At 38.5% G+C, this 22,208-nt stretch overlaps 2 protein-coding genes across 7 annotated transcripts; one reads left to right on the forward strand and one right to left on the reverse strand.

The window, feature by feature from the left end:
* The first annotated feature begins 3 nt into the window (after nucleotides 1-3).
* Nucleotides 4-21,001, forward strand: FNDC7 (fibronectin type III domain containing 7). 6 transcript variants are annotated; one of them, XM_090146191.1, is made up of 14 exons: nucleotides 4-86; nucleotides 885-903; nucleotides 1,911-2,168; nucleotides 3,897-4,151; nucleotides 4,913-5,173; nucleotides 5,649-5,906; nucleotides 7,337-7,591; nucleotides 8,047-8,304; nucleotides 8,710-8,964; nucleotides 9,689-9,943; nucleotides 10,482-10,742; nucleotides 11,305-11,334; nucleotides 11,837-11,900; nucleotides 20,682-21,001. In XM_090146191.1, the coding sequence occupies exons 3-13, from the start codon at nucleotides 1,919-1,921 to the stop codon at nucleotides 11,872-11,874; spliced, it is 2,376 nt and encodes a 791-aa protein (XP_090002317.1). In that variant the 5' UTR covers nucleotides 4-86; nucleotides 885-903; nucleotides 1,911-1,918; the 3' UTR covers nucleotides 11,875-11,900; nucleotides 20,682-21,001. The 6 variants fall into 6 exon arrangements, with proteins under 6 accessions (XP_090002317.1, XP_090002316.1, XP_031451709.2 ...); XM_031595849.2 differs by lacking the exon at nucleotides 4-86 and adding an exon at nucleotides 178-538; XM_090146190.1 differs by having other exon boundaries at nucleotides 885-2,168.
* On the reverse strand, nucleotides 13,113-22,135 carry PRPF38B (pre-mRNA processing factor 38B). The gene is made up of 6 exons (XM_031595846.2): nucleotides 21,732-22,135; nucleotides 18,736-18,804; nucleotides 18,293-18,444; nucleotides 18,148-18,208; nucleotides 15,456-15,679; nucleotides 13,113-15,183 (listed from the first exon to the last, which is right to left on the reverse strand). Exons 1-6 carry the CDS (start codon nucleotides 22,014-22,016, stop codon nucleotides 14,325-14,327), a joined length of 1,650 nt encoding a protein of 549 aa, XP_031451706.1. The 5' UTR covers nucleotides 22,017-22,135; the 3' UTR covers nucleotides 13,113-14,324.
* Nucleotides 22,136-22,208: the final 73 nt, after the last annotated feature.

The following is a 22,208-nucleotide window of genomic DNA, read 5'->3' on the forward strand; positions in this document are numbered from 1 at the left end:
CCTGCAGGTGGCGACGGGTAGGAGGGCGGCGATCGCAGCCCGCTCCTTGAGGAAGGTTTCTCGGTAGGAGGCTGCTGGCGGGGCAGGTGAGCAGCCCGGCTCCCTGAGAGCAAAATCGCGCTCCGTGCCGCCGTGAAGCCTCCGTGCGCGGTGCAGCGAGCGATCGGTTCACCGCGAGGTCCCGCGTCCGCGGGAGGGCGCGGCCTGAGCCAAACTCCGTCCTTCCTCAAGCGGCACGAAGCCCGAGGACGGAGCTCCGCGCCGCTGCGGGGAGCGTCTTTCCGTTCCAAGGAAATCACGGGCGGAAAGCAGCGTGCCCGTCAGTGCACGGAAAGAGCCACCGCAAGCTAAACGGCGCGTTTCAGATCTGAATTGGGCTTGGTTGTTTTATTAGTTTCGTATATTCGATCCGGGAACCGTAACAAAGCGAAACAAAAGTTGCTTACCTACGAGTTGCAGTCCGTGTAGGACCGAGATGCGCGGTTCGGAGCGAGCATCGCTGCTGCTCGTCGGACTGCATCTCCACAGCCTGCAGGTGGTGAGTGCGACTGGTACTTCGCAACTGTTGTCCAGAATGCGAGCGTTTACGGGTGACTGGCAAGGCTTTGAAGAGACCGGGATCTTTCTGAGCCTGCCAGCAGCTGAACACCGGGTCGATAGGCAGATCCATAGAGGAGAATGAGGAGTATAATCCGCCGGTCTGCCTCACTGGTTGCGCAGTGTCTGTGCTTAACGAGTCTGAGCAGACACATCACATCAGTGAAATGTGTTAAAAAGTGTTAAAAAGTTGATATTATTATTACTCGCATTATTAGGAGTTTTTTTAGTTTCCCAAATAGAATATTTTGCTTTGTATTTCTAATTTTTTATATCTTCCTTTTCAGGTCTTTTCAGCTAACACAGGTACATCTTCAACGTGGTGTTTTGGTTTTGGCTGCTCATTTCTGAACGGGTCCAAAGAGAACAATACACAATTATGATTTCTAATAAATGCAATGAGAACACAAAGTTCTCAGTGTTTTAGGGGAAAAAAAAAAAAAAATTCCAGGATTGATTGAGTTTTTAAAAACTTGTGATGATATTGCTGATACCTTTATAAACTGTAAATCTCACTTTTAGGAGCCTCGATTCTGACACTCACAGATAGATTCTCTCGTCTATACAAACAAATAAATATTAATAACAATTAAAATCTCCTGAGCTAACACTAAGTATCTTTTAGTGTTCTGTGCATTTTAGACTTCCTTCAGTCTCACGTTTTGTGCCAAGAGCTCCTATCGCCTTATGTGTGTGTAATATGAGGAATGCAAGACTGCCAGGAGTGCTTTCAAAACGTGCTCAGCCTATAAACAGGGTATTCCTGAATATACTGACCTGTCAAAGTCTTAAACATTTAACCATAGCCATGCTGTTTTAGTACCTGGATTCTTACTGCAGCACATTCTTTCCACAAGCTGCAGAACACGTTTGATCCTATTCATGTGGAGTGCTGTTCAACAGGTTGTATATTTATATGTAGATTATATCCAGTATGTTTGGAAAATAAGTAGACTGAAGTATCTAAGGGTTTCCAGTAAAATGGTTGTCACCACAAATGATATTATGAGAGCAAATAGCAGTTATTGAAGTAATTAAGAGATTACAAAAGTGAAGAAGAGAAGTAGCACTGCAGAATCATGGAATGTCGATCTGCTAAAAATCAGTTCACCTATATGCTTGCTAAGGGTCTGAACAATTGTCTTGTCAAGACTTCACTACATTCAAGAACGACTGAAATGTTTTTCTGATTATGGTTTGTTTTGGTTTTGTGTTTGTGTGTTTGTTTTTTTTCTCTGTGGGTTGCTTTGTTTTTTTGTGGTTTTTTTTTTTTTTTTTGTGTGTGTGTGTGTGTTTGTTTGTTTGTTTTTTAGGTTTCTCTATGTCTATATATGACGTGACCTCAAGAAGCATTTATCTCAGATGGTCCAAGTTTTCAGGAGCCTCTTCTTACAGAGTCACAGCTACAGCTGTGAATACTGTAGGCCATTCTTTACTGGCTCATTTTAGCGATGGTACACTTAAGAGCACTCTAACTTCATTAATTCCCAATACTGTCTATGCTATACAAGCAGAAGCCATTGACAAGAATGGAATTACTCTGGCAGAAACAAAGACTATGCAATCAACAGGTTAGTGAGAGAACCTTCTTGAAGTGTAATTCCAGTTGGCCTCTGAAGGGTTGGGATCCCTGATCCCTGATGTTTGTTGTATTTGTAGGGAATAGCTGCCATTCCTGTTGAAACCTTTCTCTGACGCTCACACTGAATTTGGTAGCAGTATGATTAGCTCATTTTCTCTTCTTCTTTTTTCTTATATGTTTCCCTGAGCTACCACACACAGCTTGCTCAGTCTTCAGCTTTCCAAATTATTTGTCCTTGCATTACAAGTGCAGATGTGAAGCTGTATACATTGGTCAGTACTGGTGCTGATAAGCGGTATTTTTGCTTTAAAGGACTGCTAGCATATAAATCATTGATGAAGAATCTACATAAACAAAGTACTTTTTAACTCATGCTGAAGTACAATTGAGAAAATATTTTATTGAAATTCTGTTTTGAAAATACTTTTAATCGTAATTGAACACTGGAACAGGCTGTAAGGGAGGTTGTGGGGTCTCCTTCTCTGGAGACGTTCAAAACCCACCTGGTTGTGTTCCTGTGTGACCTGACAGAGGTGTTCCTGCTCCAGCAGGGGGATTGGACTAGATGAACTTTTGAGGTCCCTTCCAATCCCTGGCACTCTGTGATTCTGTGTAATAATTTTTAGAAATAGTCATTACCTTCCCAGTGGTTTGTTTGTTTGTTTAAGATATAAAGAATCAATGCAATAAAAATTAAAAGTAGCAGTGTTTATCCTGATAGGTATAAAAGCCGCCTGCTAGATCAGTTATCTGAGAACAGACATTAATGATCCATGTTTTCTAATTTATTTCTGATACAAATGATGCTATATATTCTCTTTTGTTATGAATTGCTACTAACGACAGTATATTCAAAGGAGAAAAATAATCACAAGTGCAATAGATAGCAACTTGCTCAAATACACAGAAAGACACAAGTGCAAATGTTCTGGAGGCATGGTCATATAGAATATACATTGCCATTTTTAAAAGGGGACAAAAGAGGGTGTCTAGTATGAACAAATGAGAAAATGCTTGGGTCTAAGAGAGCTTCCTCCCTATAAATACATTTGCCTCGAGGCACATACTGACATCCCAAATACTTTTTTGTTCTTTTTTTGTAATTTAGACACTGTAATTTTGTCTCTGATGAGTCTTTTGAAGTCCTGTAACAGATGGATTTGCTTTATATATGCCAATTCCAGTCTGAAAATCCTGATTACTGAGCATAAATTGCTCATGTTAAGAAACACACTCTCTGTAGCCACTTTGTGACTGCAGTACATAAGAGCAGGCTCCTTCTGAATGACATTCAGCACGAGGTATCAGAAAATCTTTTAATTGCAATATTTGATGTGATGTTATTGTATGTCTGAATATACCTGCTTTGAGCAAGAAGATATCCTCTCAAACTATACCTATCAAGCTAATTGTTACAGTCTTTCATTTTTGAAAATGTGTTGTCATACTAGTAGCAAGTCTTTTCAAATATTAGAGTTTCTCAGTAGCCATTACGCTTTATGTGCTGAAAAACGTCTGCTTTTTTTTCTTCCTGAAATAAAGATAATTACATTACACTATATAACTTTTTAAAATTGAAGAATAAATCATTAGTAATTGAAGAATACATTGAAATCATTAATAAAAGGTATTTGTCCTGATCTCTTTGTTAAATGCACAGCGCTCAACTTAGAGTTCCCCAGTTTGAGTGCATCTTTTGTTGTTTTTCATGTTTTAGCTCCAGACGTACCTGTTATTGATCAAGCTTACTCAAAACTTAGCAATAGTATCACAGTAGAATGGAGAGCAGTACCTGGAGCTACTAGTTATCTGCTGGCTGCACAGGATGGAGATTCCTGCATTGAAACTGTAGTCACAAAATCACCAGGTACCGTGATGGGATTGGAACCAGCCACCTGCTACAGAATCACTATCAGGTCTGTAAACGCAGGAGGAAAGAGCCGCCCTTCAGCTTCCAGAAAAACAACAACAGGTGGATTCTATTTTTATTTCTGTTCTGTATTATTGTAATCGAAAGAACTTATGCAAGTATCTTAACTTAAAAAAAAAAAAAAAAAAGAAAAAGTTTTGGAGCTTAAAATGAGCAGTACAGTCAAGAAGTGTAGCAGTACCAATAGTTATGATCTTGCATTTTAAATTGTATTGAGCACATTCTCCTTGCAGTTTTTGAGGACTAGAATTCCACTGTTTGACTTAGTGACAAGGACATGAGTCTGAATTAGTGGTTTTGCTTTGTGACTGTACTGAAAGTTAATGTTTAATAGAGAAGTTTTAATAGAGTTTCTATGAATGTATGGATTTTATTTTAACAAAAGACATAAATTGACAGAATGGAATAAATGAAAAAAAATACAACCAAAAGCCAAAAGTACAAAATAATAGGATAACATAAAACTTAGATGATGGGAAATGCAGTGTCTTAGTGATTTACATTCTTTTACACACTCAACCTTTTGTAATTTGTTTATAAGTTGCATGAATTACATTCATTTTACAAAACCTGTTATATAATAGAAGTACCAAATCAGTTTCCTAATTTTTTCTGCCAGTCTTGCATTAGTTTGTTTTCCTGGGGTTGCTGGGTTGTTTTTTTCTTTTCCTTTCTTTTTTTTTTTTTTTTCTTTTTTTGATGTGTTGATTTTTAAATTCTGGGTATTTTTCTGATATTTGAACCACCAAACAGAACAGTATTACTGAAAAATTGAAAGCCTAACTGATATTCTTTCTCAACAGTCTTGTCTGCTCCAATTCTGTCTGCCAGTTCCCCAAGCTGTGATTCCATTGCAGTGAGCTGGAAAGCTGTGTATATGGCAGTCGGGTTCTCTGTGTCCCTGATGAGATCAGATGGTTTGGGCAGAATGCTGAAGCAGAACACCACCAATACCTCTTTCATATTTTCAAACTTAGATCCAGGAACTCTCTATACTATAAAAGCATATGCCTGGAATGCCAATGGTCTTCCTGGAGATGATTTCACATATAACCAAAGAACAAGTAAGAAATTTTCTTTTCTGAAACTTTGTAAGCATTTTATAAGGAGATATACCGAGAAGTATTTATGCGCATAGGATTACATTATGGTTTTCTAAAATACACTGAATAGGTTTTCACATCATATAAGTTTTATTCCATGTAAATTCAGATGGTGTGTGTATGTTTAATGAATGTTACTGAGGCAAAGATACCATTAACTACCAGCAAAGTTTTACAGGCCTGGGTAAAGATTACACATGCTTAGATTAATTTGAGGATTTTTCTTACTGTAAACAACAAATATTCAAATAAGGCAAGCAATTTTAAAAGAATGCTTCTTGTCAAAGTACAACTAAAATAATTTATTTAGAAAATTATGCTACAGCTTTAAAATCAGTGAGGGTTAAAAATTACTTCATTTGCAAGTTCTGAAAATGATCATGTCTGTAGACCACGTGCAGTTGTATTTACAAATGATCCAAACTGATACCCGTAGGTCCTAAGGCACCAGGAGATGTTCAAGTAGCTTTCAGTAGCGGAGCTTTAAGAGCTACTGTTTCTTGGATGCCAGCAGAAGGAGCTCTGACTTACAGTGTGACAGCCTCCAGTGGACTCTCGAAACTGAAGTGTAACACATCTTCTTCCTCCTGCATAGTACCATCACTCCAGTGTGGGTCTGAATATTCTGTTTCTGTCACGGCATATAATGATGCTGGATCCAGTAATCCTACTGATGCAGTGAGCTTAAAAACTAGTATGTGAATAATTGATTATTACGTAGCTTATGGCATTTGGGCATACATTTATTTAATTTCAAATGCTAGGCCATTAAAATTCTTGGTTCTCAAAACTGTTTTTGCTTCTGAACTGTGTGCATGAACTATGCCATATACCCTTGTACTTAGGGGATAATAGCCTAAATTTTCTTAATATTTCTGTGAGAAACTGGCAATGGTGTATATATTGTTAGCTGAAACAAGAAGTCTGCCTTTTCCTCTTACCAGTAGTACATATTCTAAAGTCCATTTTCTGAGTGTAAAACTAATCTAAGGAGTAGCAGGTATATCCTACTGTGGTAGATCTGTCACAAATAGACTGGGAGAAATCTGTGAGGAAATAGCACTGAGGACTGGCCATAGACTGAGAACTGTTCTAGGCTAGATTTAGTTGTAACTTAGAATGCAGATTAACAAATAACCACTAAATAACAACTAAAATGGTAGCACTGGACTGAATGAAGATGCGGTCATTGACCATTTCAGGTAGCAGCTTCGTCAGCACAAAAGGCTGCTAATCTCTGCTACTTAGCACCACTACCATGTCAGAGATTAATGCTTTCTGATCTGTTAGATGTATGGCCCATGTAAGCAAAACCTAAACCACGTAAGCTACGTGCTACCTTACAGACATAACTTAATTACTGATTTATTTAATGTTACTTACCTCATTTTGACCTCTCGTTGTGAGTTAGAGATCACTTGAGAGGAACTCAGGAATAGTTCTAATAGAATGAAAGCCTTTGGTAAGAGAAAGTTTAAGCTGTGGTCTGTAATCTTCTCAGCCAATATTGCTTCTGTTTGACCATGTATAATCTAATTAGCAGCAAGCTAAACTGTTTGAACCAGAAAGAAAGGAAAGATGTTATTTAAGCAAGACCTATGGAGTTTTCAGCCTATTGCAAAATTTTAGGATGCCACCAGAAAAGAAACCTAAACAAATTACTTTTTTTTTTTTTTATTGAGACACAGTCAGTGAGTTTTGTACCACCATATCAAAGGTTTTCACAAAAGTTTTTAGATGCTAAATGCTATTTAAACTAGTATTCTGATCATCACCCAGAACTATTATCTGTGAGAACAGGATGTGCCAATTTCTTCACCAATACTGTCTGGTGCCTCTGCTTTTGATTATGGGATCTCCTTTAGCAGATCTCTCTTAGGTAAGTGATGAAGGTAGCATGTTTTGTTCTGTAAAAATCACAGTCACTTCTCATCTAAATGTAAGTAACATCATCTGTAAAACTATATTAGTTCCTGTTTTCTTGAGCAAGAAAATTCTAAATATTCGAACACTATAGAATAATTCCACATATATCAGATTTTCTTTTTTTTTTTTTTCCCTAAAGCACAACTTGCATATACAAATATTCCGATGACAATTGTTTTTTCTGATTTTTTTTTTCAGTTCCTTGTGCACCGGGAAATATATCAATTGAAGACGATGAACATGGAAACTTGTTGGTATCATGGTCTAGAGTAAATTTTGGACATTATTATGTGGTTTTTCTGAAGAGTGACGATGGCTTGGAAGTATATTGCAACACATCACATACACAATGCCATTTCCAGTCAGACTGCGGTTTCACTTATTTCGTTAGTGTCTTTGCATATAATAAGGCAGGGCAGAGTCCTTTAGGTGATGTATTCAATTACACAACTGGTAAGTAGTACAGTATTCTTGCAAATTCCTTTTGGAATTTGTTACCTGTATTTATGATAGAGCTGAATGTACTTTTTTTTTAATTTTATTTTTAAGATAATGACTTAAACTTCAATTTTTCCTTAATGTGGGGGCAAAATAATCAGTTCAGTGGGAAACTGTGACGAACATCCTTAAGAATTACTTAGATAATCTCTAGTTGTTTTGCAGTTTTAAAACAAGGATATTCATAATTCTATGTATGTATAAGTACACATAAATACTATGATTACATATCCATTAGGAGGCCCTTTGTTAAAAGAAGGCTGTGGAATTACTCAGGCAGTAAGTCTGTGATTAATGACGCTCAGTTTGCACAATATAAGTCACCTTTGGCGATTTAAGCTATGAAGCACGGAGGCAAACCACAGCTTTCTACTCAGGCTGAACCTCTATCTGTGCCTTGCCTGTTTCAGCACCGTGCTGCCCCAGTGACTTCCGCGCAGCGCTGGTGTCGGGAGACACGGTGGAGGTGAGCTGGGCTCCTGTCCGCGGTGCTGAAATGTACGAGACCAAGGCTGCCTCCTGGAGGGGGACGGTGCTGTGCAACGACACGGCCACAGCCTGCACCCTGTCTGCTCTGCGCTGCGACACCCGCTACAACGTCACCGTTTACTCCTTCAGCGAGGCTAGGGGTAGCAACACATCGTGCGCATCTAAGTATGTGGCAACAGGTACGTGCATCCCTACCTTCCTTTAGTGGAAGAAATAATTAGGTAGACTGCAGTGATTAATGCATGAAAAGCATTAACAGAGGGCTAAGTTACTGTAACTGACATAAGTGAAAATAGAAGGCTACTGGAAGTATTTAAAAATGTACTGTGATCAGGGACCTAAAAAAAAAGATTTGGACTGAAAGTTACTGAATGCTCCAAGCTTTTGAAAATCACTTACAGTTCATTGCTGTTATTGTATGCAAAAATCTATGCTATAATTTCTGTCATGAGTTCTAAATTCACACTAAGTGTAACCGTGTCAGGATTACACACTTTTCCAAAGGAGCTTGTTAGTTTTAATTGCAAGTTAATTTTTGTGTAACTGTTATGGTATATATAAACAATCTGTTAAACAACTTTCAGCTCCCTGCAGTCCTGAAATTAAAAATATCTCAAAGGAGGCTCTTTCTGTGATCAGTGTGCACTGGCAATCTAACAACGAGGAAGCTACATATATTGTAACTGCCCGAGGAGAGGCTGGACTTCAGCATTGTACAAGCTCTGGAAATTCTTGTACCCTAATTAATCTTCCCTGTGGATCTGCTTTCTCTGTTAGTGTCATAGCAAGATCACCAGCTGGACAGAGCTTGCCAAGCTACAGTGTCCCTTTAGAGACCGGTATGTGAGAATTGTATTTTATGTGAAATACTTAGTATCATGGCACTATAATATAACTACATGTGTTTATAAATGTGTGTATGTATACAAAAGTTACCATTTGTGCAAATTATAGTTAATCTTTCTGTACTCTGCTTAAAATACATACATATCTGTGTGTGTGTGCATGTGAGAAAAGGATCACTTGGCATTTGCCTCAATCTAAGCAGCCATAGTGCAATCAGTTATGATATGTCACAGCTGACAAATATATTAATTCCCTTGTCAGTGTTTTGACTTTTAATACCACCAGGAGAAGCAATGAGGTTACACCCATATCACCAAACTAAACAGTCTCAAGAGAAGATTAAAGCACTTCCTACCGTGACTCCTGCTATTAACTTGTTAGCAGAACTTTATCCTATATTTTTCACCCAGACAATTCCAAAGCACAGTTCTGGGATTAATGTAGGCCAGGATCAATTTTAAACAGGCAGATCAGTTTTTAACAGTTACTTTGTTTTGTAGAGGAAAAAAAACCTTTGAATATAGGCAGATCTTGACCGTCGCATGACTTAACAGGTAGAGATGGACCCTGCTTAATCGGACCCTTGCTAAGGTCCGCCTGAAAAGTGTGCTAGTTGTCATTGCTCAGCATCATGCACTGCTCTAGTTGCAATCCTTCAAAATGCTTTGTTTTCCAGGTGAAAAAAAATGAACTCTCTACTTCTATTTTATTTTTAAGCTCCTTGTTGCCCTAACGACCTGACACTAACTCAAGTGACACAGTCTGTAACAAATGTTAGCTGGTCTGTTGGAATGGGTGCACACACATATGCAACAACATTGGAGTCTTCAAAGGGACAGGCAAAATGTCACACTCTTCAAAATTTCTGTCTCCTGGGATGCATCACATGTGGCACCAACTACACGGTATCTCTGAAAGCCATCAGTGAAACTGGTTTGACATCCCATTGCACGTATCAAGGATATTCTTCCAGTATGTAAACAATAAATGCAATTGAGAAGAAAATGACTTAATTACAGCTTAATTGAATAGCATTCCTCCAATGCAAGTAATTGAAACTCAATAGTTAATAAAGTTGCAAGTACCCTCTTTTAAATAAAAGCACATAGAATTAACTTCACATATTATTTAAACCCTGTTCTTACAACTTCAAAAGAAGCTTTAATAATAATACTCCTGAAACAAATATTTAATTATGCCGTGGCATAATGAAATTCTAGAATCTATAGAAGGTTCTGATGCTTTCTAGATTACTATCTCCATAATAAGTGGAAAGGAACAGTATTCTAGTACTATAAAACAATAGTTAAATTCCAGCTCCGTAATTTGAGAGAGCATTTTCTTTCCTAGCAGTTCAGTAATTATTCTGGTTTTCTGTTAAGTAATTTCTCAAGGAAATGCTGGTATTTAACGTGATGGTAATCATGTCATCTGTGAAAAGGCATTACAGGAATTTAGAACATACTGTAGTTTACAGACATCCTTAGTGATGCATTTCTTATTCTGCTAGGTGCTTGCTGTCCTTCTGGAGTGAAGCTATATAGACTTGGCAATAATGGTATCCGCGTATACTGGCGAGCTTCTGAAGAAACAATAAGCTACATTACTGATCTACGTGGCTCAAAAGGCAATTTCACTTGTTCACCTAGCTCAGGTCTAAGTTACTGTGATATTACTGAGATACCTTGTGGTGATGTCTACACGGCAGTAGTATCTCCAGCTACGGATAAGAGGCTGAAGCTCACCTTTTGTCCTAAGAAAATATATTCAGGTAAGTCTTAAAATTTCTTTGAACACTTCCCCTCTCCCCTCCCCGCCACACACACTAGATAGTTAAAATGTAATGAAGTTATTTGAGTAAAGGTAGCATGCAGCAGAACTTTTCTATTGTGCTCACTCCAAAATAATTTTGCGGATGCTATTGTGCAGTATCTGTGATGAGCTTCAGAAACACTTTGAGATTAAGCACAGAAAAGTTGCTTTTTCTTAGTGCAGATCTTGCATAAGGATCACTAACACTTAACAGGTGGATCTAGTGAATACAGAGAAGTTAATTTTCAGTTGGGAGAGCAGAGGTTATAATACATAGGTAAATAAATGGTCTTAAAATCAGTAAGTTAGTTAAAAAAAATCACGAACTTCTATAGACCAATTCCACGTGAGCAGTGGATATTTTGATGTAGTGGTAATTTCTTTGTGATTCCTTTTTGAGAGCATAAATTTAATCCACTATCAAATTGTATTGTGATGCAATTGCAGTTGTTTAACAGACTACGTTCAACAGCCTATAACCTAAAACTTAATGTTCATACTATTGTTTCATGTCATTTCAGTAACCTGTTCTGGAAGCTCTGTTGGAATGGGTAAGAAGACAGTACATTCATTCCATTAATCATGTTCATAGAAGCATGTTAGTTAGCACTAACATGTGCTAACCCAACTAACCCAAGTGTAAAACCAAGCTGCAAATACTATATATTTGACAGTCAAACCTTAGTGTTATGCAGGTTCATCTCACACCTCATCTTACAATGCATAATTAAAAACCATTGTTACCTACATTGTTGCCTGTGTACCATCATACCATTCTACACTGTCACATGATGTTTATTGTTTATCTCATAGTACATAATAAAAGGCAGGCTTATCTTTTATAGCCCAGCCATATTCAGTTATAAATTAAACAAGGTCACTACTCTAAACGTGACTTACCTGAATCCATTCTACTTAATTTCACAAGGGTTTCAACAGGATAGTCTTGTGCTTCATTTCTCTATATAAAATACTTGAAACAACATTGAATGCATTTCACTAGATAGTTGCTTTTCCATAACTGGAATTATCTTAATTTCTGAATTGTTACAGTGATATACAGAGGAAAGAGCAGTGCAGAACATGTCTAGATGGAAATTCTGGATCAGATAGGGAGGTAAGTTATCAAGTCAGAATTGCAATGCACTAATCAGACTTTTTCTTCTGCTAAATTTTTTGGAATTAGAGCAATAGGCTTAATCAATTCTACCAAATAACTGATCTGTTAAAGCCCACTATATTTACCTCGTGTTGTCTACTCCTTTTATCAACACTGATTGATTCCCTCATTCAGTATCCCATGTTTCACTCCCTTGTGTATTCCTTATAAAATTTTATTACTTACTGCCAGAAGCAGAGCAAACAGATCAAGATAGCCTCCATTGCTCGTTTACTTCATTTTCTCATCTAAGATTACTCCTCCCTTCCTCAAAGTACTAACTTTCTGGGCAGATCACTGTCCTTGTCTCAGAAGGATGGTAAGATGTCACTGCTGGCCTTTTTATTTCTTCTCCCCCCACTTCCCCAAAGTTTGATAATTTCCTCTCACTGCTTTCCTTCAGTTATCCTGGATTTTACTGACACTGTTTAACATCATTGTCCCTAAACCCTTTCCCTGAAGCTGGAAAGATGACCTACACCTAATTGCAACAGTCATAGTTGCTTGAGGATTGGGAAGAGGGAAGCTGGAGATTTAATCTAGAACACTGAATTTCAGCCTCAACTGATGAGGAGACTGCTTTTAAAATACAGCTGAACATAAGAGATCCTGGTAATCTCTAACTGTAATTTTCAGTGTAAAGCAATCAGTTCTGAAAACTGCTTCAGAACGTTTAGTAATTAGTAGCAGTGTTCCAGACTTAATGCATACCAAAATAGTAAAGGCTGAAATAAAAAATTAAATTTAACAACAAAGAGCAGTTTAGGTGCACTCAAAACTAGTTTGAGACTTCCACATTATGCCTATTTGATAAAAACATGCACGTATCCTAATTTATAACTTGGAGAGCTAATTCATGAACTCAACATCCTTTTTTTTTTTTTTTTTTTTTTTTTTTTTTTTTTTTACTTTGCTGCTGAGCTAACAGTTATTGACAGTGTTGACTTCTTGGTTTTTGGAAAAGGCATAACATTTCCTTATACTCCACTGTGGTTAGGTTTTCTGCCAACACAGACCTGTTTTTCTGCAAAATTCACATCAAATATTATACAGTATTACACAGAAACCCTAATTTGTTCAACGTGTCGCTTTGTTTTCAAAAGAAAAATCACAGAACACAAACATTCTTCAAGTAGCAATAAACATGCAGGGAAAAGCTGAGACCCAATAGAAAGGAATTAATTGAGAGTTTATTCCAGATGGTTCTTCTCACTTAGAATACAAGTCAGAATAATCTATCAAATAGACCTGGACTTTAATGACATGATCTTTTTCTCCTTTAACGCATTTTGGTTTTTGCTCCTAATAACCTGTTTAAAAAGAAAAATCTGCCAGATGAAATGTTCAGCACAAACTGCAATCTTACTATTGTAGAAAATATGACTTAAAAAAAGGACACTATCAGGTAATTGTTATTTTAAATGTTTACACTTATAAAAATGCTTTGGAAGCTTGAAACTGAAACCTTTTGAAATGATTTTCTTCTTCCTACCTCCCTCTTCCCATGTGAAATGCCTTCATTATCTTAGGATTATCATAAATTAGAGTGCAGCTGCTGATTAACAACATTAAATTACCATAAACTGATAAATGGTGTTCAACAAAATCAGAACCTTACGTATTTTTTCTCCCAGACAAAATGCATAGATGGCTACAGTACTCACCCACCAACCTTTACAGTGTTTGCCTGAGGTAGCCTTTCTAAAGAATTTTGTACTAAAAAAGCCCATTATAAACTAAAAATTTGCATCTAAACTACTGTCTCCTCAGAATTCCACTCCCAACCTGACACCAGTGGTAATCAACAAAAAACATTTTACTTGTTTTTGGAAACAGCAGGTATAGTGGACATAAGTGTTATTCTAAATCTGCAGCCCTCCATGTACATCGTATGCACATAAATATCTCAGCTATTATACACACTCAAGGTCCATCCCTAGAAAGCCATGCTATTATGTAAAGCATAGCCATGCTAACTTCAGGATAATACAAACCATAATTCCACATCTACAAAAAGAAAGTAGAATTAGTGGCAGTTTATTGCCTCATACAAATTTAACCAACATGGCAACCACGCCAAAGGAATTAAAACATTTTCAGGACATATGTACAGACTGTACATTTCAGAAACATCTGAACAATAAAAATGCAACAATCTCTGGATTACAAATTAAACTAAACAAATGGTTTTGAAACCGTCAATGTATTGAATGGGTTTACAAAGGCACTTCCCTACCCAGAATAGGAAATGACAATCTGCAGCCTAGAGGGAGGTTGGAGAAGAATGCTCATCAACTACTGCACAATCTCAACTTTAAGAAAAAATAAGCAGGATTTAATCAAACATTTATAGGATTCAATGTGATCCACTTCTTAAAGAGTTCACACAGTCTCATCTTTGTTTTTCTGTTGCTTTTCCTGGCTCTCTCGCTCTGTACTTTGGCTCCTTCGACGATCATGTTTGTCCAAATGGTCCTTGCTATCACTGTGATCATGTTTGTGGGAACGTTCTTTGCTTCTACTACGCTTTCTAGATCTTTCTTTACTGGGACTGTGGTCTCGTTTTCTTGACTTCTCAACACTATCTGTTCTTCCTCTGCTTCTGCTTCTACTTCGTTTATTTGATTTCTCTTTGCTTTCACTTTTATGCTTACTTGATTTCTCTTTGCTCCTGCTTCTGCTGCGCTTACCTGTATTCTTACTTCGGCTTCTACTCCTATGCTTTCTTTCCCGACTTCGACTTCTGCTATGCTTTCTCTCTTTTTTGGAATCCCTCTTATCATCCCGATGTTTCTTGTCATCTTTGTCATCCTTGTGTCTTCTCTCTTCTGTATCACCCTTACTTTTCCTTTCTTTCGATCTTTCTCTAGATCGATCACTATCTTTTTCTCTCTCACTACCTCTATCCTTATCATAATCTCTCTCTTTTTTCCGGCTGCGTTCATTTTCTTTCTCTCGCTCTCTATCCCTATCTCTTCTGTCTCCTTTCCTGTCACGACTTCGACTACGGCTTCTATATCGTTCCCTGCTTCTGCTTCGTCTCCTTTCTAGTGCACGATCGGTACTTCGAGACCTCCGTCTCTCTTTTTCTCTCTCTTTAGCTTCACGTTCCAATCTCTGACGTTCTCTTTCTCTTTCGAGTTCTCTATCAAAACTTGATGACCCATGGGCTTCCCGATGATGACTTCTGCTTCTGGATCTTCTGGGAGACCTCCTGGGACTGATGGATCGTCTTGGAGACCTTTTAAAATAAAGGGTATTCAGTATGAAACAACAGTTTTCCAAGTAAAGGGAACCTATCTACTCTACAATGTGTGCTTTACATACACAGCCAATATTTCATCTTAAATACCAGGTAGCCTACAAGAGAGCAGTACTGTCAGATTTTATCCACGAACATCCATGAACTGATTGCCCTAAAAGCCATCTTACTAGAAGATTACTTAGTTCTTCATAGGAAGTCATTCAATATTGAACTTTCAACCTTTATTTACAAAATTATATATATACAACCTTGAACGTCTACGTTCTGTATGCCGGTCTATTTCTTCCATTCCCTCCTTGCCATCTTTCTTAATTTTTCTGGGTCTGCTTTTAATTTGCTGATCAATAGTCTTCTGGACTGGCACAGGAATTCTCGGAAACAATGTGGAAAACCATTCCAGCTTAGTGAGGAAGGAACGAAGCATCTCCCCAATGGTCATGACGCAGCCTCCACCTGCCTTCACATCCAAGTCCTATAAAATACAAACAGAAAATATCCTGATGGTCAAAAATACTCTTTAATTATTTACGAAAAAATGCTGCTACATTACTGCCCTCTTGAAGTCTCACGATTATGTAAGTTTACTTGTCTTTTATTCTAATATATTTCCTTAGAAAAACTCTTAACTCCGCACCCTTTGGATTTGGCAGTATGTTACAGACAGGGAGTGGGACTTAGTACATGTGCATGCAGGAACATACTAATCCTGCACCATCTGGATGCTAAGGGACTGTCAATGCAGAGATTAACACAAAATCCCCTTACACAGTCCGGTTATACAGTATGATCTTGTATTTTATATAAATGCCACAAAGTTGAGAAGTTCTCTGAAACAACATTTAATACTTCATTTTGTGGATGCAAAACTGCATAACATCATGCCCAACCCTGTGGCCTAAATCATTTAAGAACTATATCATTGCCTATCTAAAAATGATCATAGAAAAATCTGTAGTACAAAATGGCATCCTAATAATATTGGAAGCAATAGCAAACCAACTGCCATGAAGCAGTGAGGTTTCTAATTTAGAAATATGTAAAAAAATAAATAAATGAACAAATAATTGGAAACGCATAATCCATGATGACCATTGTCTCTGAAAAGGGTCATTACCGCATGAAGGCCTTCTTGCTATGCCCTCTCACAGCTCAGGACATGTTAGTCAGCTATTGTCAGTCCCAAACCTATAGTGCAAGCACACAAGGAAAGTGAGATTTGTTATCTAAACAGGAAGAGAAAATCTAAATGTAAAACTGCTTGCACTCACACACATTTAAGTGTTCAGATATACAGTATTTCCAAATATAATCGCTGCAGAGATCTAAAGAAGAAAAAAATGAGTTAAACGTAGCACCTGGAGAGTACGTACAGTTAAACAAAATAAACGTAAGAAACATTTTAAAAAGTAGCTGTGTATCCTGAGAAGTCTTTCATTTTCACAGCAGCATGTCAAAAGATGAACTGCTTCCACATATTTTAGAACTGGAGGAAAAAATCCTGTAGGTTTAAATTTATACATAAATTTGCTTCATCCAATGAGTCTGACCAGGGCTAAGCAACTTAAAACAGCCCCAAGCAATTTTCCTATGTAACACAATGCTACTGAAAGGAGCTGGGAATCAAACACTAATTCAAAAAATACTCTGGATCATTTTAAACAACAATAAACAAATACACTCTGATAGCCAAGAACTATAAGGACTAAAATGTATGAACTAAAATAAGTACTCTGAATAATAAACCAGTTAAGATATGCACAATGAATCACATCTGTGATTTGTTTATTGTCCTGGGAATCAAGCTACTCATGGGACCCTGAAAACAATGCTGCCCCAATTTTCCTCTTAAGTTATAACACAGAGCTTATATTAGCTAGTAGCACCATCTAGGGGAGAATATGAGGATATCAACAGCTATACAATCAAAATTTAAATTTGTTTTCTGTTTCAAAAAAACTACAATAGCATAAGTTTACCTGAAATAACTTTCCTTTGCATAGTGCTTTTGATACTTGGCATGAAAGAAAACTGTTTAAAAATGCACTGTATTGCAGTTATAGGTATAATTAACACTTCTTAATACGGGTATTTGGACATCAATTGAATTTTCTTGAAGTACTTGACAACTGTCGCACTGAAGAGTGCAAGGTATCTCTCCTGTGCAACTCTGAAACCCAGGATACAATTTATAATCTGCTCCAGGAATACAAATTGCAACACTATGTAACAGACTCAACATTCAACTTGATATACCTAAAAACCTCATCCACAGGTCTCTACTCCATTTCTCCCAACAGTAAGTAGAAACAAAGACATCCTCCTATCTTACTGCTCAGTACCGCATCCGCTTCAGTGAAATTCCCATGTCAGCACCTCATGATGCGTTTCATTGTCTAACGAGCAAAAATGTTAATAACTCCACTTAATGCAGAAATCCAGCTGTTTCTCTTCCCAAGAAATATTCTCTTTATATTCCAAAATTTACAGAAAGATTTTAGGTATTTCTTTTTAGGTTAACATTGCTTTCTACGCGAGTACCAACTCTCCCATCCCAGCAATATTTGCAAAAGGCAAAATCAGCTCTCTCAGCATGTACTACAGCCTAAATATATTTTTTTCTTAAAAAAAAAAAATGCACAAACCTACACTCATAAAACCTACTGTCCACATTCTGATTTAATCAACTTGTTTTGCACGATGTTATAATTTAAAAAAAAAAAATAACACAGTAATCAATTGAAAATTTCATTATATCTTTGAAATCTAAGAAAAATGATCCAGGTCCCAGCTCAGATCTGCTTCCTGCACTAATAAATGAAATTACAAGAATAAAAACCTGTAGCATCATACTACAGAAAATCTTACTAAACAGTCTTAAATTCTAAAGTAGTAACATGGAAAGAAACAAAAGAAAATAAATTATTACCCTCGCCGACATACCTCTTCATCATCAAGGAAGGATTCAAACCAGTCCCACAGATCTGTAGGTGGCTGTGTGTACCTTTAAGTATAAAAAGAACAGAAAAACTTTAATACAGCATTCTGCGTATCACATTAGCCATTAGCTGGTTGTATTAACACTTACCTAATATACATAAATCCAAGAGCTCTAATATATGGAGAGTCCGTATGTGTAATAAGGCCCATCACTTGCTTTCGGGTGAGCTTCAGAGTAAATAATTTATAGAGCAGACAGAAGGCAGTAGACACAATTCCTCCAGTTCCGACACCACGTACCTTTAAAAGAACAAAATGTTAGTGACAACCAGGAAGTTAACGAAAACAAACAAATACCATAGCTAATACAGGCTAACTCTAAATCTATTAACAGGACTATGTGAAAAAAAGTAATGCTACTTGCCTCCACAGTTTCATCTCCTTTGGAAGCAAGGGGAATATATCAACTCTTCGTAATAAATACTTTTACATGTAGTAACTGAGCCAACATACAAGCAAATCTGAGCTATGCTTGGAAACTCTGTTCTATCAGAAACAGAAAAACTTAAGGCAGCACGTACTTCTACTTACCCCTCCACACATTCCTGTCTGGCCTGCTGTTTTTCTGCTCCCCTTTTCCCATGGTTCAACATGCGTAACCTGAAAGGGCAGGGCAGGGAGAATCAAAGAAAAAAAGAACAATTATAAACATCCATAATGTTTAGTCATGAATACAAATTTGATTTAAACAATGGATTGCCTAAATCAGTCTTGAACAGCTTGTCTTATCTTAAACTCAAGGTCAAGTCTGCTTAGTCACTAAAACAAAGCATTTGGCTTTTTAAATTACATTAAGAAATTACACCCAAAATCACGAACAGAGTTAAAAACTAACAAACCAAAGAAAGCATCTTATACTTGATTCTACAAATACTTTAAAAGCCAGTGTTATTTTCCCTGTAAACTGCAATGATGTTCTTAAAATGGTTCGTAGGTAATAAAGAGTAAAACTTGCCCAATTCAAATCTTTGGAGATGCACTTTGAGATGAGTGTACAAACATTATTAACGTCATTCCCTACAGATGACAGTAAGAGTCACAAACTGCCCACGCTGCGTTTGAAATTCAGAGGAATAACATCTGGGTTAATGAATGACATTTCCTAAATACATCAACTTAAAAAAGTAAGACAAAAATTCAGCAGTGCTACATGGGACTGTGGGCTAGTGGCTAAATTGTACTGCCATTCAGGTATTAAAACTCTACCAGAGTATGAAATGAAACTAGCTACGTAAACAATTACTTGAAATCAGAGATCTAACAAGGGATGAAAGAAGATGCTCAACTGTTTTTGACTGTTACTGTCTTTGCCAAATGGTAAACATAAGAGAACAATACTGGAGAAAATCCACCACAGGTTTCCATATTATTAGCACTGTCAATAAATTGCAGAAGTATTTCATAAATAAGAGTATATATTCTTCCCACTATTTGTTTTTGCCTCTTACAGGAGATAGAAGTACTTTAGTTAAGGGATCAAGTATGACGTTATCTCAACAGTAGCTTTTAATTTTTCCATGTAAACACACTGTTTTTTCCCAGACACGAATAAAAAAGCCCTAGAAATAATACTTATTTCGGAAAAGAATACATAAAGTTTTAATCTGCAAAAACTACTACATTTGCTTCTCTTGTCTGGAAGCACACAGAGTACGTGAAGTTGAGACATACAGAAGGACCTAAACTCAAAAAGGAAGAAAGAGGAAGTCACCTTCTTCACAGATCCAGAACCAAAACAAACAGGACTTAGGCTATTTGTGAATTAATTTAAATATCCACGAAGAATCTGAATGTTCAAGAACAGCCCTATCCTTAGCTGCCTGTGTTAAGTCAGAACATTCATCCTGAGACTCCAAGATCCCGAATTCTTGAATTTTTGAAATGAGCTACTTACTCATATTCCCAAAACAAATACACATGAAAGTGTATGGCAGACGTTGCATTCACCCAAAAAGAGAAAAAAAGGTCAGCAATTACTCAACATTACTCAGGAACCTTAAAATATGAACAGAATTAAGACCTTCTAAATATCATTGAAGTACCTTCACCATCAGATCATCTTCTTCAAATCTCTTACACGAGTAAGTAAGGATCTGAGTTTCCCCTTTAGCATTTATTTTTAAGTAAAAATAACTGTGAAGCTCAGTAGACAAACTTTATTTATACTGGATTAATAAGTTGGCTTTTAATTATATGTCAACACTCCTCTCTAATTTAAGATGAAGCCACTTAAAGAATGAAACACTAACACAGAACTAGCTGAACCACTGCAGCTGAACTCTACCAATACAAAGATTAATCACATGAACTGTTGTTTTTGGACTGCATCTTGGATGCATGGAAAAGATCCATGTAATAGATGCATGTTCTCCAATTTACTCCAAATATCTATCAGTTTTTCAGTTCCTGACTTAATTTGCAAAAATAAACTTTGCTGCTTTCTATTCTGATAAACATGTTTTTTCTTTCACATGCAGCAAATGGTAAACAGACTCTTACTCCACGTACTAGAAGAAATCAGAAGTCTGCTCACAACACCACAGATCAAGCAGAAAAACATCACCACAAAGAGGAAAAAACACACTACCATTGTAAGTATGGGCAAACAATGCCAAATATTTCAAAATATTTCTGTGGAATTATTTCCAGTTACTTGACTTGACTTACTCCAGGGTTAAATGGCTTATTTTTTCCTCTGAAGATGTACTAAAATCAGTTTAGTGACATAGTAACCTTTCCAAGCAGTCCCAATGTACCTCAGAAAAATATCCCCATAATCTCCACAGTACAGCTGGCTGATAACTGCAGCCCAAATCATCTAAGTTGTGATCTATCAGAACAAAACCCGAAGCTGTGCTGATGAGCATTAATTATGCACACCTCTACTTGGGAGAATGGTCAACCCCTAATCAACCGCTAACAAAACAAGAACTGACCCGTGGGCACACTGATAAGCTCTCCTCCCAGCACATCCAGGGCCACGAGCAGTGCCATAACTAGCTCGTTTTTTGACTGGGAGGAAGACTGGTGAGGAAATACTAAGCTCTAATCGGGAAAGAGCCACAGGCTAGCTCCTCTTGCAGCCACCTATTCCCAGGGCCGTTCCTTTGGCGCAACCATACGGGGCCGGCGGCTCCTGGGTCAGAGGCTGCTCGTTTGTCTTCAGTGGCGGCACGCAGCGCGGGTCCCCTCCCCACCCTCCGACTCAAAGCGCAGCACTCGGACGGCCATTTCACGCCCTCTGCCCCGACTCCAACTGCCCATCTCAAAGCAAACTCGCAACTCCCTAACGCTAAACGAACGGGAAACACGCTTCTTCTGAAAGACAGAGATCTCGAACCCTCGAACTAGGCAGTAAGAGACGTGTTCCCATCCCGCCTACCGGATAGAGGCGGGGGACCCCGCAGGAAGGCAGCCGGCAAAGGCCGCAGTCCCCGCCCCCCCCGCTCCGAGCCGTCGGCGCCGGGCGGTTCGGGGCAAGCGCCAGCAGCGCCCCGCGGAGCCCAGGCCGCGGCCCGCAGCCTCACCTTGAAGTAGATCTCGTCCACCACTTCGTGGTACGTTTTGAGCTCGTAGAGCTGCACCTTGAAGTAGGGCGACGAGAGGATGTTGGTGAGGATCATGGGGTTGAGGTTCATGGTCTTCTCGTTCCCCCACAGCGGCAGCACGTTGCCCTGCTTGCCCGAGGCCGCCGGCTTGGGGGCTCCGCTCTGCAGCTGCTGCTGGGCCGGCGGCACCGCGCCGGGCTGGTGCTGCACCGCCTGCTGCCCCTGGCAGTTACCGGCGCCGACGGCGGGGCTGTTGTTGGCCATGGCGGCGGGGCCCGCGGCGGGGCGGCGGCACGCGGCCTACGAGGCGGACGAACGGCCGCGCCACAACAGAGCGCGGGCTGCCGGGTCGGGCGCTGCCTCCGCCAACTGCTGACAAGATGGCGGCCCCAGCGGAAGTGACGGCCGCGCTTTCCGGGGCCGAGCCGGCCAATCCCCGCGGGGGAGCGCGGCCGC

The sequence above is a fragment of the Phasianus colchicus genome, chromosome 9, assembly GCF_987193195.1.
Source record: "Phasianus colchicus chromosome 9, bPhaCol1.hap1.1, whole genome shotgun sequence".
Lineage (NCBI taxonomy): Eukaryota > Metazoa > Chordata > Aves > Galliformes > Phasianidae > Phasianus > Phasianus colchicus.